The 13,984-nt window shown below is 39.8% G+C and overlaps 1 protein-coding gene across 1 annotated transcript in view; it reads right to left on the bottom strand.

Moving 5' to 3' along the window:
* rgl2 (ral guanine nucleotide dissociation stimulator-like 2) overlaps positions 1–13,924 on the bottom strand; it is a 28,614-nt gene extending 14,690 nt beyond the window's left edge. The window contains exons 1-5 of the mRNA XM_035672035.1: positions 13,586–13,924; positions 11,173–11,339; positions 2,021–2,068; positions 1,473–1,556; positions 1,203–1,369 (exon numbers count right to left, since the gene is read on the bottom strand). Of these exons, the coding sequence (XP_035527928.1) occupies positions 1,203–1,369; positions 1,473–1,556; positions 2,021–2,068; positions 11,173–11,331 (458 nt within the window). The 5' untranslated portion in view covers positions 11,332–11,339; positions 13,586–13,924. The remainder of the gene's footprint in view (positions 1–1,202; positions 1,370–1,472; positions 1,557–2,020; positions 2,069–11,172; positions 11,340–13,585) is intronic.
* Positions 13,925–13,984: the final 60 nt, after the last annotated feature.

Genomic DNA, 13,984 nt, shown 5'->3' with positions numbered 1-13,984 from the left:
AATGTTTACAGGTAAACTGAGCATGTTGCCAGGAGTCTAAACTGACTCTCCTCCGTGTTGCTTCTTTGGAGGAACTTTCCAAACAGGTGTTTGATATAAATGCCTCCATTATTTAATAGAGACTTTATAACAGAACTAAGCTGCACAAGACAAGATTTGTTGCTGAATTATGCTGTAGTTATTCAAAATAGGCACACAGGTGCTTCCTGTGTCTCTAAATTAAGGTATGTAATTAATCTAGAAACTTCTGTTTAAATTACACTAGCTTGAAGACAAATAGCAAAAGCAAAACTAACAGCTGTTTATCTTGTGAAAATGGAAATTAGGTGTACAGTAAATTGATTAACCAGTTTTGCTGACTCTAATGTAACCATTTAATTGCACTTTAGTATTTAGTACACAAGCAGTGTGGCTCCATTACTATTGGATGACATTTGGTACAGATATGCACAGTGTTCACTTGTGCACACTTTTCATTTAGTGCCATCTGAATTTTCAAGTTTCTATACATCTAGTAAAATATCTCAACGTCTACAAGATGGATCAGCACAACATTTTGTACAGGCATTAACAGTTCAATGAATCCTACTAGCTTTTCTCTAGTGCCGCCATGAGGTTGACATTTGTGGTGTTGAGTAAAATGTCATTCATGTCATGTTGAATGGATTGCCATCAAAATGTGTAGATTTTGTTCCTCCCAGGATGAATTGCAATCAGTCTGGTGATCCACCTTACTTTTCATCTAGCACCATCATCAGGTCAAAATTTTACTTTGTCCAAATACCTTCAGAACTAATGACATTCCCATCATCCTTAGCTGTACTAATGCTAATTTGTTAGCATGCTAACACACTAAACCAAGAAGGATGAACATGTTAAACATTATACCTGCTAAACAAAATCATGTTAGCAGTTAATTGTCACAGAGCTTCTAGCATGGCTGACTTTTTGTCTTCCTCCACCCAAGCTCTCACAGGACAGGATCAGTCAGATTTTAACGCTTCATACAGCACAAACCCAGCCAGACAGGATACTGACAGCTGCTGTGGTTGCTGTGCATCATTGCAGCTGGAGCTGCTATCATACCAGTTTTTGAAACTTCTGTTTTTTTCTGTCTTAAAAAAACCCTGTCTGGAAAATAGATTCTCTTACCAGACAAAAACTACAAATATAATTGCACTGATCAGATAAACCTCTCCTACCTGTCAGTGAGGATGTCCAGCACTCTCTTCGTGGTGGTGAAGGATCGATAGGTAGAGAGGAAGATTGTAATGAAGGAAGAGTCTCCCAAAGAAAATGAGTGGAGGAGGTGGAGCACCAGCTTCTCTTCTGTCCCTGCTTTCAGACACTGTGAGCGGGAAATCGCTGACTGGAAGAAGACAGGAAGGAAAAGAGAGAGTTAATGTTACTGGAAATAGGAGGCCTTTTCACTCATCTCAGGCACTGTGTCCAGTCAGTCAGACACGACTTACCATCGGACTGTTAGGGGCACCATGCTGCTGTTTGACCACCACTGTGTAGATCACTCCATCCTCCTCCTCCTCCACCACAGTGGACTGTAGAGCACAGAAATCAGATTAAGACAAATTTCATTTGTTGCAAAGAATGCATGAAAATCAGTATGAACTTCGGATTCTTTAAAACATACTTGACACTGGGAGGAATAATCTGTTTCAATCTGTGAGCCAAAAACTTCTGTCTAAACTGACTGTCAAAAGAAAGGTGATTACTGCTGATTCCAAGTACTAAATTTAACCTTATCCTATTACTGAACTAAACAGACTTACATCATTAGACCTAGAGATATACTGTTCTACTAGAGAAACCCAATATCCATGTATGTGTAAAAAAGGGCTTAAAATCAAGCTTTGAACTCATTTCTCACAGCTACATGGAGCTGTAACGATCCAGTTTTAGCCTCAGGGAAAGTCCCTGACACAGTTACCCTATTTTATACTGTTACTGACTCACAGGCACATTATCCCCTGCATGTTACAATGTTCAACACAGCTGGCCTTACCAGATCCAAAGGACAGTACCACGTAGTCTTCATTGGTGAGGGATCTGCCTGAAGAAGAGCAGCAAACAAAACAGGTGTTAAGACAAAAGTGCTTATTTGTCTTATTAGAAAAAGGCATTATACCACGAGTGAATCAGCAGTAAATCAACACATAATATAATCTTTAAGTGTATAGTCTGAGGCAGTCGTTGTCAGTGTCTTTAGTCTGTGTGACCTCCATATGGAAGCAAAGGAATCCTGACTCAAAATCATAGACTGCATGTTCACTTCAACCAGAGGATATACGATTTTTGATTCATTTGATGAATCACACTGTACAAAAACATGAGTTTCACAAAAATGAAAAAGAAAATCTGAGAAAAATTCTAAACAGAAATGAACCAGACATGAACAAATTTGTAAAGTGAAGATAGTTTTATTTTTGTGTCCCACAGGCAATCTCGCAACTCTATTTAAAAATCTTGCGGCTCTGTTTCTCTACATCTTTGCCTTGAACATGAATTTGGCAGACATGCATCGCTAATGTTATTCAAGATGAACAATTCAGCTGCGTAATACGGGGCCATCAAAGTCCCAAAAGATAACTTTTTCTTTTATCTTTGTGCAAGATAACACACATTTTCAGCACTTTTAAGTCATAGTGATCTACACAGAATTTGCTCTTATTCTCCCATTTCATTTATTATATCTAACATACAATTAATCATTGATAAAACAAATAATCTTAGGCTGGCTAATTAAAGTTTAAACGCTGCAATGCAATAAAAGTTACCAGCAAACAATTTAAGATAATCTCTAAATTTGGTTTAGTCCTTGTTGGTATAATCCAGTCTTCCAGTTACACACATAAAAACCCCAGATTGCCCAAGCAAGAAGAAAAACAGATGAAAATGAAGCCTTCATGCAGCCTTAAAACCACTTAAACTGCCTATGACCAAGTACAATCAATGTGTAAGAATTTGAGATAGCATAATTCCACAGCCCAAGTCATGTTTGCTAACCTTATAAGCCACACAAAATTTCTAATGTGTCTTGTTTGCATTTAATGTGTGTAAAGAGCAGTGGTGGAAAGTAAGTAATAACACAGATTATTTCCATTCCATAAAACGTCACACAGACAGCAGACAGCTGTAGTTACTAGTTATTTTACAGACTGAGATTTTACAACGCTTGAGAGCCAAAGAGGTAAAGTTATGCAATATTTCACAAAAAGCAAAGATGTGTGTAGCAGAAATTTGTGTTTTTACTTCTTTTCTACCCCATTAATCATCTCACAACCCCTCAGATTTATCTTGTGACTCTTTGTAGGGGTCTAAACCCCAGGTTGGGAACCACTGAACTAAGTTACTTAGTTGCTCTCCCAAGTTTCCTGTCTATTTTCAAGCTACCACTATCCAAATAAAGGCCAAAGGCCAACAAAGTCCCCTAAAACGTAAAGGATCTGAGACCCTTTCCACCACTGTTCACATGTTCACTTGTTTTTGAGGCATACTCACATTTATACCTGTACAGTTTAAGAGTTTCACTTATATGAGCATGGTTCACTGATCTCTGAAATCTTTGACAGCATTAAAAAAAACATGAATAACTTAGATCTAGGCTAGTTCTAATGTTAGTTACTCACAGTAAAGGATTTTATCAACCAATTTGAGAGTAACAATCTTGTGTTATGAATTGTTGGTGGTGGGTGGGGCCTGCCCTTTATTTACATCTAGACCCCAGTTTGAGCATTTTAGTAATACATTGATCAATATAACTTTACACGGCTCTTGACACTGATAGTTTCGCAACTGTGACTTTCCATGATAAAAAATGCATGAGCAAAACACTGTGTGAAGTCATCCTGCTTGCCTGGCGAAATCCCTAGACCATTTTAGACGTTTGTACTTGCCGTGAGTCAAGAGTTTGTATCTAAAAAACACATGAGCAACACCTTGGAAACACAGCCAGAACAAATACACCAAAAACACAACATCTTTTAAGCCCTTTTGACTGTTAATAGCGTCCGAAAAAGTTAAACTAATGACATTTTACATTTGAATTCATTTTGCACTTTATAACTTGTTAGCTTTCTCATATGCAAATTCCTAGACCACATATGACTTAAGAAACATATTCATACAGACAGCAGAAGTGCCTGATGAGTTCTGTTATTCCCCTTGTTTAACCTATGGTGTAATTAGTCGTAATACACATATGGTAGCCTCTATTAGCCTCTTTCAAAATTACCTTGACTTGGACTTGGTCGAAGGTCGACACTGCAAGCAGGCACTCCTTGCATTTAAAAATGCACTGAATTACATAGTCTGTGTATTTGAACCTGTTATTCTACATGCTATCTCTTTTTGCTTCAAGAGAGATCTGTCTGTGATTCTAATCTTTCCCATGAAACCAGTCCAAGCACACATACACACACGTAAAAAGGAAAAAAAATGGTCACAAAAATTACCTTGTCTTCAGCAAGTCCAGACAGGTAGCGATCCCTAAGCTTCCTGGAAATCTTCAGGAAAAAGGTACTAATAGCATTTTCATTTTCTCCATTTTCTTTCATCTGTCGCTCTCTCTTTTGTCTCTCTCTCTCTATTCTTGACCAGCGCTTATTTCACCGTCAGTCGACCTAGATCTGTGTGTTTACGTCTTTCTTGTTTGCCTCTCTACCTCTTGTGGCTATGTATGACAAAGACACACCTGAAGCAGGAGCTAAGTCCGGCCCCGTAAGCCTGCATCACCTGGACACACCCATTACACACACACACACACTCACTAACACAGGGATAGGTATATGTTAAAGCTGATAGCACAACACTAATTTCCAGTGAGTCAGTTCTTTTTAGTTACCCATAGACAAACAGCGCAAACAGTGTGCGCTTGAAAAAAATCACATACAGACACACTGCTTACACTAATCCTACCCTCATCAATGGGCACTTGCCTGCATACACACACACACACACACACACACACACACACACATACATACACACTCACACTGAGAGACACAGCCCTGAAGCTATTTCCAGAACAATACCCCCTCTTTCAGTCTCTCCTCTCCTGCTCTCTTTGTCTTTGTATATGACCTTCCCATGCAGATAAACCAGTTTAACTGAGTATCCTGTTTAATACAACCCAAAGCAAAACAACAATCATAATATCTAATAACAGGTAGAAGTTGGACAGCCTTCATACTGTATTTTACTTGGCCTGCTGTTTGAGCAGTAAGAAGCCTGCAGTCTTGTAAAGAGAGGTAATAAATGTTCAGACAGCCACTAAACCAGGAAGCAAGCTGTGTTTATTTAAGGGGCTAATGACATCGCAGAGTGAAGCCATGTTAACTAGGTGGAGACTTTCACAGTTGTGTGTGTGTGAGGGCAGTTAGCTTATTAGTCTGTCAGCTAACACACAGCCCACACTGTAAGGTCAGTGATTAAAGCAGTATTTATTGATTTCTTTTTGGCCACTGGGGCAGTGGAACAGGCTGCAAATACAATATTTATCATATCTCTTTATGAAGTTGTTATGGTTAATGTCTTATCTAACAGATGCCTATTTATATAACAGCAGACACAGAGCAACATTAGCTTAGCATTAGCATTTATTTGGCATTATGTTTCTATACCTTGCTACTCTAAGTCCTGCCTGGTGCAGCTGGAGATGAGGTTGACGTAAATGGTAAAACTTGTAAAACAATAAAGTTGTGGGCCGTAAAACCAAAACAATGAGCTAAAAGATGCAAAAATTCTATCTTCTATAATTCTTATTTCAGGTTTTTTTACACTAATCGATACACATCTGTGAATATTATATTCCATTTCTGCTAATACATCTTCCTAAATGTGACACATTGGACCCTTTAAGTATACAGAGAATACCATTTCATCCTTAAGTCAGGTCCTCAGCCTTGAAACTACAAGAAAAGTGCTTACAGAAAAAAACTGAAAGTGTGCAAAAAAACATGTTAATTGCAAAATGTTACTCAAACTACTCTAGGACTGGAGCTGTTAATGGTGTCATAATGATGCTAATGAGCATTAGTCATCCTAAAAAGCCAGACTACACACAAAGTAAACTGTATTTACTCTGACTGAAAGCCTTACATCACCTATCATTAGGCCCTGCTAGACACAACTTGTAAAAGCTTTATTTATTTTGAGTTTTGAGGTGCAAATATTGAAACCCACTGATACAATCCACCATTTACATTTTACACTTTACTTAGCCTTGGTTCATGAAATATTATAGATGTGCTGATAAAAGAAATATACTAAATTACAATCTCAGTCTTAGCTTGTTTATTTATGTGATAGTAAAATGTCCCCACCAAGGCAAAGTCTTATTGCTTATAAAAGAATGAAAGTGATTTAGAATTCTTATGCTAGTCACTTGTCTGGCCTTAGCATAGTGAGCCTGTGGGCCTTTATCACAGACATAAAGAAATCTAGCCCTTTCCTGTTTCCTTATTCCAGACAGTGCTGGTATATTGCGATACTTGAGATAGAAGTGTATCGAGTGGAGCTTCAATTGGGTTTGCTTCCTGAATCCCGGCTGAATCTGGGTCAGAGAAACCAACCTTTTCTGCTGAGAAACTTTTCAAAGTAAAAGGTGTGTGTAATTTGGAGTTTAGCTGCTTCAAAGGCTGGTGGATAAGCATCATGATTATAGGCCACAGTGGTGGGTGGCATGAGTTGGTTCTGGTGTACAAAAATGACTCTGCAGCTGGTATTTGGGAATGTAAAATACAGATTTTCCCTTATGTACTATTGTTGGTGCCATATATGACACTTTGTTTATATTCTTTTGAAAAATTGAGATGTTCTCTAAGGGCCCTAAGCTTTCCTTTTTCTTAAAGTCCCCCCTCCCCCAGCTGCATGCAGGAAGTACATAATAAGTGGAGACAAACACAGGAAGCAGGACGTGCTGTCGTGTTGCGAAGCTATTTTTCTTCCCCTCTCCTTCCATCACAAGACCAGGCAGCTTTAACCTCTCCTCCTGAACAACTACGTCAGCTATTGGACGGCACCAGAAAAGCAACGGGCAGGAAGTCAACTCTCCATTTTCACCCCTCAGTCTCAAAAAACAACCAGTTCCAACCTTTTTCTTTAAACAAATCCAAGTAGTTAGACTTCCTCTGTCCCAAAAAGCTTTGACTTTGAACAAATACAAACAACCGCTGACGCACTCATTTACAACCAAGTCTTTCCACCTAACAGGGGGTCATAAATACATCTTCTGAAGCTTTATTTAAAGATAACCATTGTTTTTTGAGTGGCCCACAACCCCGACCCCTTCCTTCCTATCTTTCTCTCTGCTCCTCTTCTCACGCTTTCATCTATGTATCCCTTGGTGCCCGTTATCTACTCTCTTTCAAGTAAAACTCTGTGGCATTTAAGTCAAAGCTGTTCTATTCGCTTTAAAGGGAAGAAATCCTCCTGTGGATACGATTACTCCGTTACTGTAGATATCATCAGTCTGTGATGTTAGTTTGTAGGGAATAGTTGACTTTTCAGTGTGAAAACTTTGCCTTTACCTGGCTAATTCAAATTCAGACTCAGAGAAACAAAAGGGAAATTCTACTTTAGTGAGTGATTTCTATAAAAATGTCCAGAAAAACAGATATTACCTTGTTCCTGTCAGTCAAAAGTGGATTATGGGTGCATACAGTAACTAGGTAGCCAGCCAAGCAATGTTTGAACATATGGGGGTAAAATATATGGCCCAAAGTATGTGGACACCTGAACATTACACGCATTTGTGATTGTTAAACATGTTATTCCAAAACCATGGGCATTCATTTGCTGTTATAACCATCTCCACTCTTCCAAGTTCAGGCCTTTTCACAAGATTTTGTGAACCTGGCTGCAGGTGTTCAGCCACAAGAACATTAGTGTCACTGATGTTAGGCAATAAAACCTGGCTCAAGGTGCCGCCCAACCTCTGACACCCCCCCACATCTTTCTGCTGTCACAATTGAGGGGGCTGTGCAAATTCTGTAACTTTTCGAAACCGACAATTTGACGTTCACGCCCACTTCACATCATGATTGGCCAACTAAGCAGAGGTGAAAAAGGAGTCAGGGTTTGCATTTCTCTCAATAGCTCTCTTTTTTCATTCTTGTCTGTCACATTTCATGCGTATAATGAAGTACAACACTATAAAAGACTTCCAGGAGAGACTGTCTGAGGATAAGCTCCATTAAACAACACTGCGTCTCCCTCCTCTCTATGATGGCTGGATTTTCACCCAACCTTCGGGTGCTACCGTTCGGGGCGACTATAAATACTTTTGCGTTACAAACCAACAGCCCAGTCTCACGCCAAAGCGTATAACAGACCCGTCAATCCGTCAAACTAGAAGATACTGTGTCTTTGTCACGCTTTGCCTCACCTTGAAAAATACATGTTTGTATAAAGGTGCAGTACCAGTAGTAGTGTTAAGAGTGTAACTAAGTTTGTGCTTAGATGAAATGGGGTGGATAGATGCATCAAACAAACACAGGACTTTTACCCAGGAGAACACTGTTCAAGTACTGTGAAACCAAAAGTCAGTATTGACTTGTCAGGTACGACTTTTTCCTAAACCTAACCAAACTGTGAACTCAACAAGCTACTAATTCTTTTTGAGCATAACCTGACGATCACAGTCGGTGTTCCAATTAAACCCAAATGTGTCAGAGGTCAGGGCTCTGTGCAAGACAGTCATGTTCTTTCACACCAAAATGGGAAAAAGTGCCTTTTCTGAACTATTGCCATAATGTTGGAAGCACACTCTTGTCTAAAAAAGTAATAGTATGAGTTAATATTGACCTTTTTTAATTGAATTGAATTCAGCCCCAGCCTAAACGATGCAAACACCCTTAGATCAAAAGGACACAAAAGTATCTGTCTACATTCTTTTGGCCAGCTAGTGTCTCTATTGGTGCCTTAAGTGGAACGCACGAGGGTATAGTTTTGTCATGGGAAGTACACAACATACTGCCTTGTTCTCTTTGGGAAAGGGTGAATGATTTGCTGCTTGCATTTCTATGTCATGTGTTAAGGAATGAGAAAAGAGTAATGGAAAAAGTCAATGGGATCAAAACATTTTTTAAAAACATGTCACAAATTGCCTGTTCTGACCTATCTATCGAGTATCTATCTTATAAAGTTATGAATGCCACATCAGTGAATCATTCCAACTGACTCTGCTCATGAAATCTGACCCCATTTGAGTTACCAGTTTATAACAACTCGGCCCCTTATTCAAAATATCTTGTAGCTGTATCTGCATTCTGGTCTCTTGAGGCTGTATTCAGTACAGAAACACATTCATGCCTTTTCTATGATACATTTATTGCTGTTTAATTGTTGAATATCACACAATAGTTTAGAGAAGAGATTTTTAGTTTGAAAACAGACTTCATATTTATATATTAATTATTATATCTCAGCTGTCTAATCTTTTTTAGCTACATTTGTTTTTTTGTAACCATTTGGCTAATTATCATCCAACAAGCAAGAAAATAGGCTCAAAAATAGTATCTATTTTCTATTACAATGCTTCGTGTTTCAGACTTGATTTTCATCTCAATTAATGAAACTGAATTTGAAAATTTGTTTCTTTCACCTACAAGCTTCATTGTTCACTCGAGGTTGCTACTTCATGCATTCTGACTCACACATTCAACTTTCCCTCATTAAAGAATGAGCAAGTGGCCGTATTGGATTTCACTCGACAGACTGTCCTTGGAGACGGCCTGTGATACTGGATACTGTTTATAGGGAGAGCAGGTGTACACCACATCGACCGGCCGAACCACCACATGCATTATTTACTGCGAGGTCAAGCAGCCGCTATGTGACACGAGCACGGAGGAAGTCTGCTCATACGGAAAGAGAGTCAGTGCAACTTCTTTTTTTAGCTGTGAGGAGTTTCTTGAGGCCTGGTGTGAAGTAAAACCAAAGAGCCATATGCAGATGATGTGTGATGAGGGCAAGAAAGTCAATACATCATCATGACTCAGGGAAACTATATGTTACCAATATAGCTATTCTTGAGGTTTTCACCACACGTGCCATCTGTCCTCACGTGTGGATATCAAAAACTAAAATTGAACGATACTTCGTGATAAGAAGTCTCACAGTTCTCAAAAAGAAAACCTCAAAATAATGCCCTAACTATGTGTAAGGTTCAGACAGCAACCATCTGAAAAGATTCCGATAAGGCTCAACCAACCTCACCTATCAAGTCTCTAAACATTAACCGAGGTTAAAGGTCGTGGGAAATGTGCCATGAACCTTTTAACTTCCTCAATTTTAGTTCAACTTTAGTTTATTACCCATGTTAGCCTGGAGTAATTCCAGTTATAAAGGCTAATAAAAAAGCTAATTCAATTGAAACAAGACTAATGTTGTGTTCAGACCAAATGTGAAGTAAAATACAGAGTGCTTTTTGGATTATCTCACAGCCCTCTAATATTCAGCCTTAACAGCAAGTGGGAGTGGTTTAACTAAGTATAACTGATAGCTGGAAATCTGGATGTGGCGTCCTGACTTTGGCTCTCTATCAGCATCCTGTTATTACAAGCAATCATGATCACTAAAATACTTAATACCACAGTGTTATCACCCTGTTTCTAGTCTGTGTATCAATATTCCTTTGAAAAAATAGTTTAATTTCCTCTGTGTAGCTGGTTGAATCTATAGATTTTATGGAAACTAACAGCATTTGGGTTGCCCTGGTGGAAAAGCAGTAAATACAAACACATGCCAACTTCATCTCTCTTTCTGTCTGTATCACACTGACTTTATTCCCTTAGGGTTTTCTGAAAACCAGCCGACTGCATCTGCTGTTTATTCAAGGAACCGGTGGTCGAACGCAGCTTGTACAGTTTCACAGAGGATTGCTCTAAATGCTGTTAGCTGAGTCGGCCAGAAGAGCCATGACAAATACAAAGTTCTCCTAATCCCCTAGCAGCTCCGTCACATCACTTCATTGTGTGAACAGAAGAAAAACTAATAAAGCAGGTAGTATGAGATTGTCAGTACTCAAATAGCACCACACAGAATTTCAAAGCTGTGAGAAATAGTATATAGTACAACTTCACATCACTCTATAACGCGCTCCAGTGACAAAATAATAGTGTGTTTTAATGAGGTAAAACAAAACAAAAAACTCACCTGTGAAGTGTCCAGTTCATCGCTGCCGCTCCCCCTCCTGGATTGGTTGCTTGGGGTGCCGCTGTCAGGCGGTAAGGGCCGGTAGCCAATGAGAGGCACATCGCTCGACTCCACCCCCGGCAGGTCACAACCACCTGTTCGCATGTTACGGGGCAGCATGGTGCCAGCTGCCACAGACAGGGTGAACACAAGAAAAGAAGTGTTTCACGGTCTCTTTGGCAGTCGCTCAGGCAAACATCTTGAGGGTTAAATAAGTTATAACATGTTCATTAGTACTCAAGACAACACAAAGTAACATTTGAAGCTTGGTATTCTGTTATTCTCCTTATAAATCACTCCAGAAAGGTTTATTAGTATAGAGTCCTCACTAAGACCAGGAAAGCGCTGTCTTACTATTGGCAGTGATTAATTTAGGGCTAAAATACATCTCAACAATATGAACCAACTAGACCTCTCAGATCGTCTGGGACAGGTCTGCTTCTGTTCTTACAGCCAAAACAAAACATAGGAAGGCTCGGTTTCTATGCACTGCATTTCTGAAACAAAGTTCCAGAAACCTTGGCGTCTGTTTCAGCTTTCAGTTTTTTAAAATTGAGGCTTATAACTTCTCTGTTTGTCACTGCCTTTTATCACATTCACACTTTTTACTAATTCATACCCTACACTGCACTGTATTTTTTATTATCCTGTTTATTCTCTTATATTCAGTTACAGTGTATTTTTATCTTCTATTTTATTTTCATCTTCTTAAATGCTATTTATGTGTTTCTTTTATATCTCGTAGGTTCACAATTTTTCAAGTCTCTCTTAGTAGACTTAATAGCCAGATACCCATATGAACATTGGTTTTGCCTGCTATAATCATTCCTCCTGTTCATACTGACCAATAAAAGATCTCTTTCTAATGGACTAAAGTCCTCGTTCTGTGCAACACTGTGTTCAAAAGTTTATCGGAAGTTAATATGCTATCCTTAAATGCCTGTTTATGGCTCATGTAAAGCACTTTGAACTGCCTTGAATGCATATTTTTGAACTTTGACACTTACTGTAGGTAGATAAAAGATGGATACACTGAACTCTTTGTGATCACATTAGTCTAATTGGAACAGAAATATATTCCAATAAATGTATAACCACATTAATTTCAGCGTTTGAGTCGCTGTTTGTAACTAAATACTCTGAACCTGCTGAAGATCATCATTAGACAGTGTATCAGGCATTGTTTGACTTACAAAACAGTGCAGCAACCTTTGAGTGCAAATTCAAGTCATTTTAAATGAAAGGCACACACTACAGTAAGCTTGGAGGCCATTTCGTGGTTAATTTGTTTAACACATTCACTGTGCCCCACAGCAGGTCAGGATTTGCATAGTAACCCCTCCTTCCATTTCCCTTTCCCCTTCTTGGTATTTGGATTGCCATGTAGATAGACATCTAGTAAACACTGTTTCAGGAAGAGAGGTGTAGGAGGGAGAAAGATTACTAGCACTAGAGCACTATTATGGAAATGTGAACTCTTACACAGTGATGCAAGCCTGAACCTAATAATGAAACAGCTGTTTGAGGGTGCAGTGCCTTACATGTGGATACATAATGTGTGCATTGCATTTTCTTTTGACTCTGCCAGCACGACGTGCAATATGGCTGTCTAAATGCTGTAACTGAAAATCCACAGACTCAATCCCCTGAAGACCCCCTGTCGACTCTCACAGCACTGGATAAGAAAGAGCGGGAGCTAAAATGCCTCGAGTGTAATATAAAAATGTGCTGGCACTCCCAACTTTCCATTGTGCTTTTGTGTTGGGCTCCTGCATTGTTGTAGCACTTGTGCAAGGCTCACTTTCATTTATTTATTATTGCTGTAGGTTTTCTAATTTTGCTCATTATAATCTTGCTCAAGAAACCAGTTTGCGGTCTCCTCGAGAGGAAAAGACACACGCAGGCCTGCAGGGAAAACAAGTCATATAAACAGTGCAGTTTATGCTCTGACCAACGGCTATGTAGAAGTCTGAATGCCTGCTATTCACTCACTCTGACCAAAGCAAACAGCACATATGACTGAGGTGTACACACACATACAGCTGTAACTAGGTTACAGTTAAGTCACACCCCATAATACTCCTTTTCTGCACAAAAAATGCAGCCATAGGGTGGTGCTACAGTTATGTTCAGTCCTAATGATAGCTTCTGTCACAATGTAGGCTGCATGATGAGAATAAAGCCTGACAGTATGAGGGCTGTAAAAGTTTGTGCGTGCTGACACTCCTATTACAACACACTAGAGTGACAGATGATGACATTTGCTTCCTACTGTGAGTGACTCAATGACATGAAGGCCCTGGCAATTTAAAAATAGGCTACAAAATGAACAAAATAGTGGAAGAGAAACGAGGGAAGCTGTAATTCAACTTACTAATAGCCAGGTGTCATTCGCAGGATGCGGGCTATCCAACTGTGCTCAGCCGGATTCAGGCAGCATTGGGTGACCGCTGGTGCTGCTGGATCGGTGGCCGGCTCAGCTGAGGAGAGTCGCACCCATCTGTACCACCGTCACCGACGACTACGACGAGGGAGCTCCGTCCTCCGCCTGGGCCCCCTCCACCCTCTCTCTGTCTCTCTCTCTCCCCCCTATATCTGTGTCCCCACACCGCTCGTCTGTCCAGACTTCAGCGGCTGATAGCGCACTTTGGACAAGCTGTAAACTCCCTCTCCTCTTCTCTCCTCCTCCCTCTTTATCTCTCTCTCCTCTCTCTCTCTCTCTCTCTCTCTCTCTCTCTCTCTCTCGCGGCCGCAGTTCCTGCATGTTGTGCAC

The sequence above is a fragment of the Morone saxatilis genome, unplaced genomic scaffold (assembly GCF_004916995.1).
Source record: "Morone saxatilis isolate NCDOM2014 unplaced genomic scaffold, NCSU_SB_2.0 Contig24, whole genome shotgun sequence".
NCBI lineage: Eukaryota > Metazoa > Chordata > Actinopteri > Moronidae > Morone > Morone saxatilis.
Note: the sequence above shows the minus strand (reverse complement) of the source record. Positions and strands in the feature narration are given on the sequence as shown.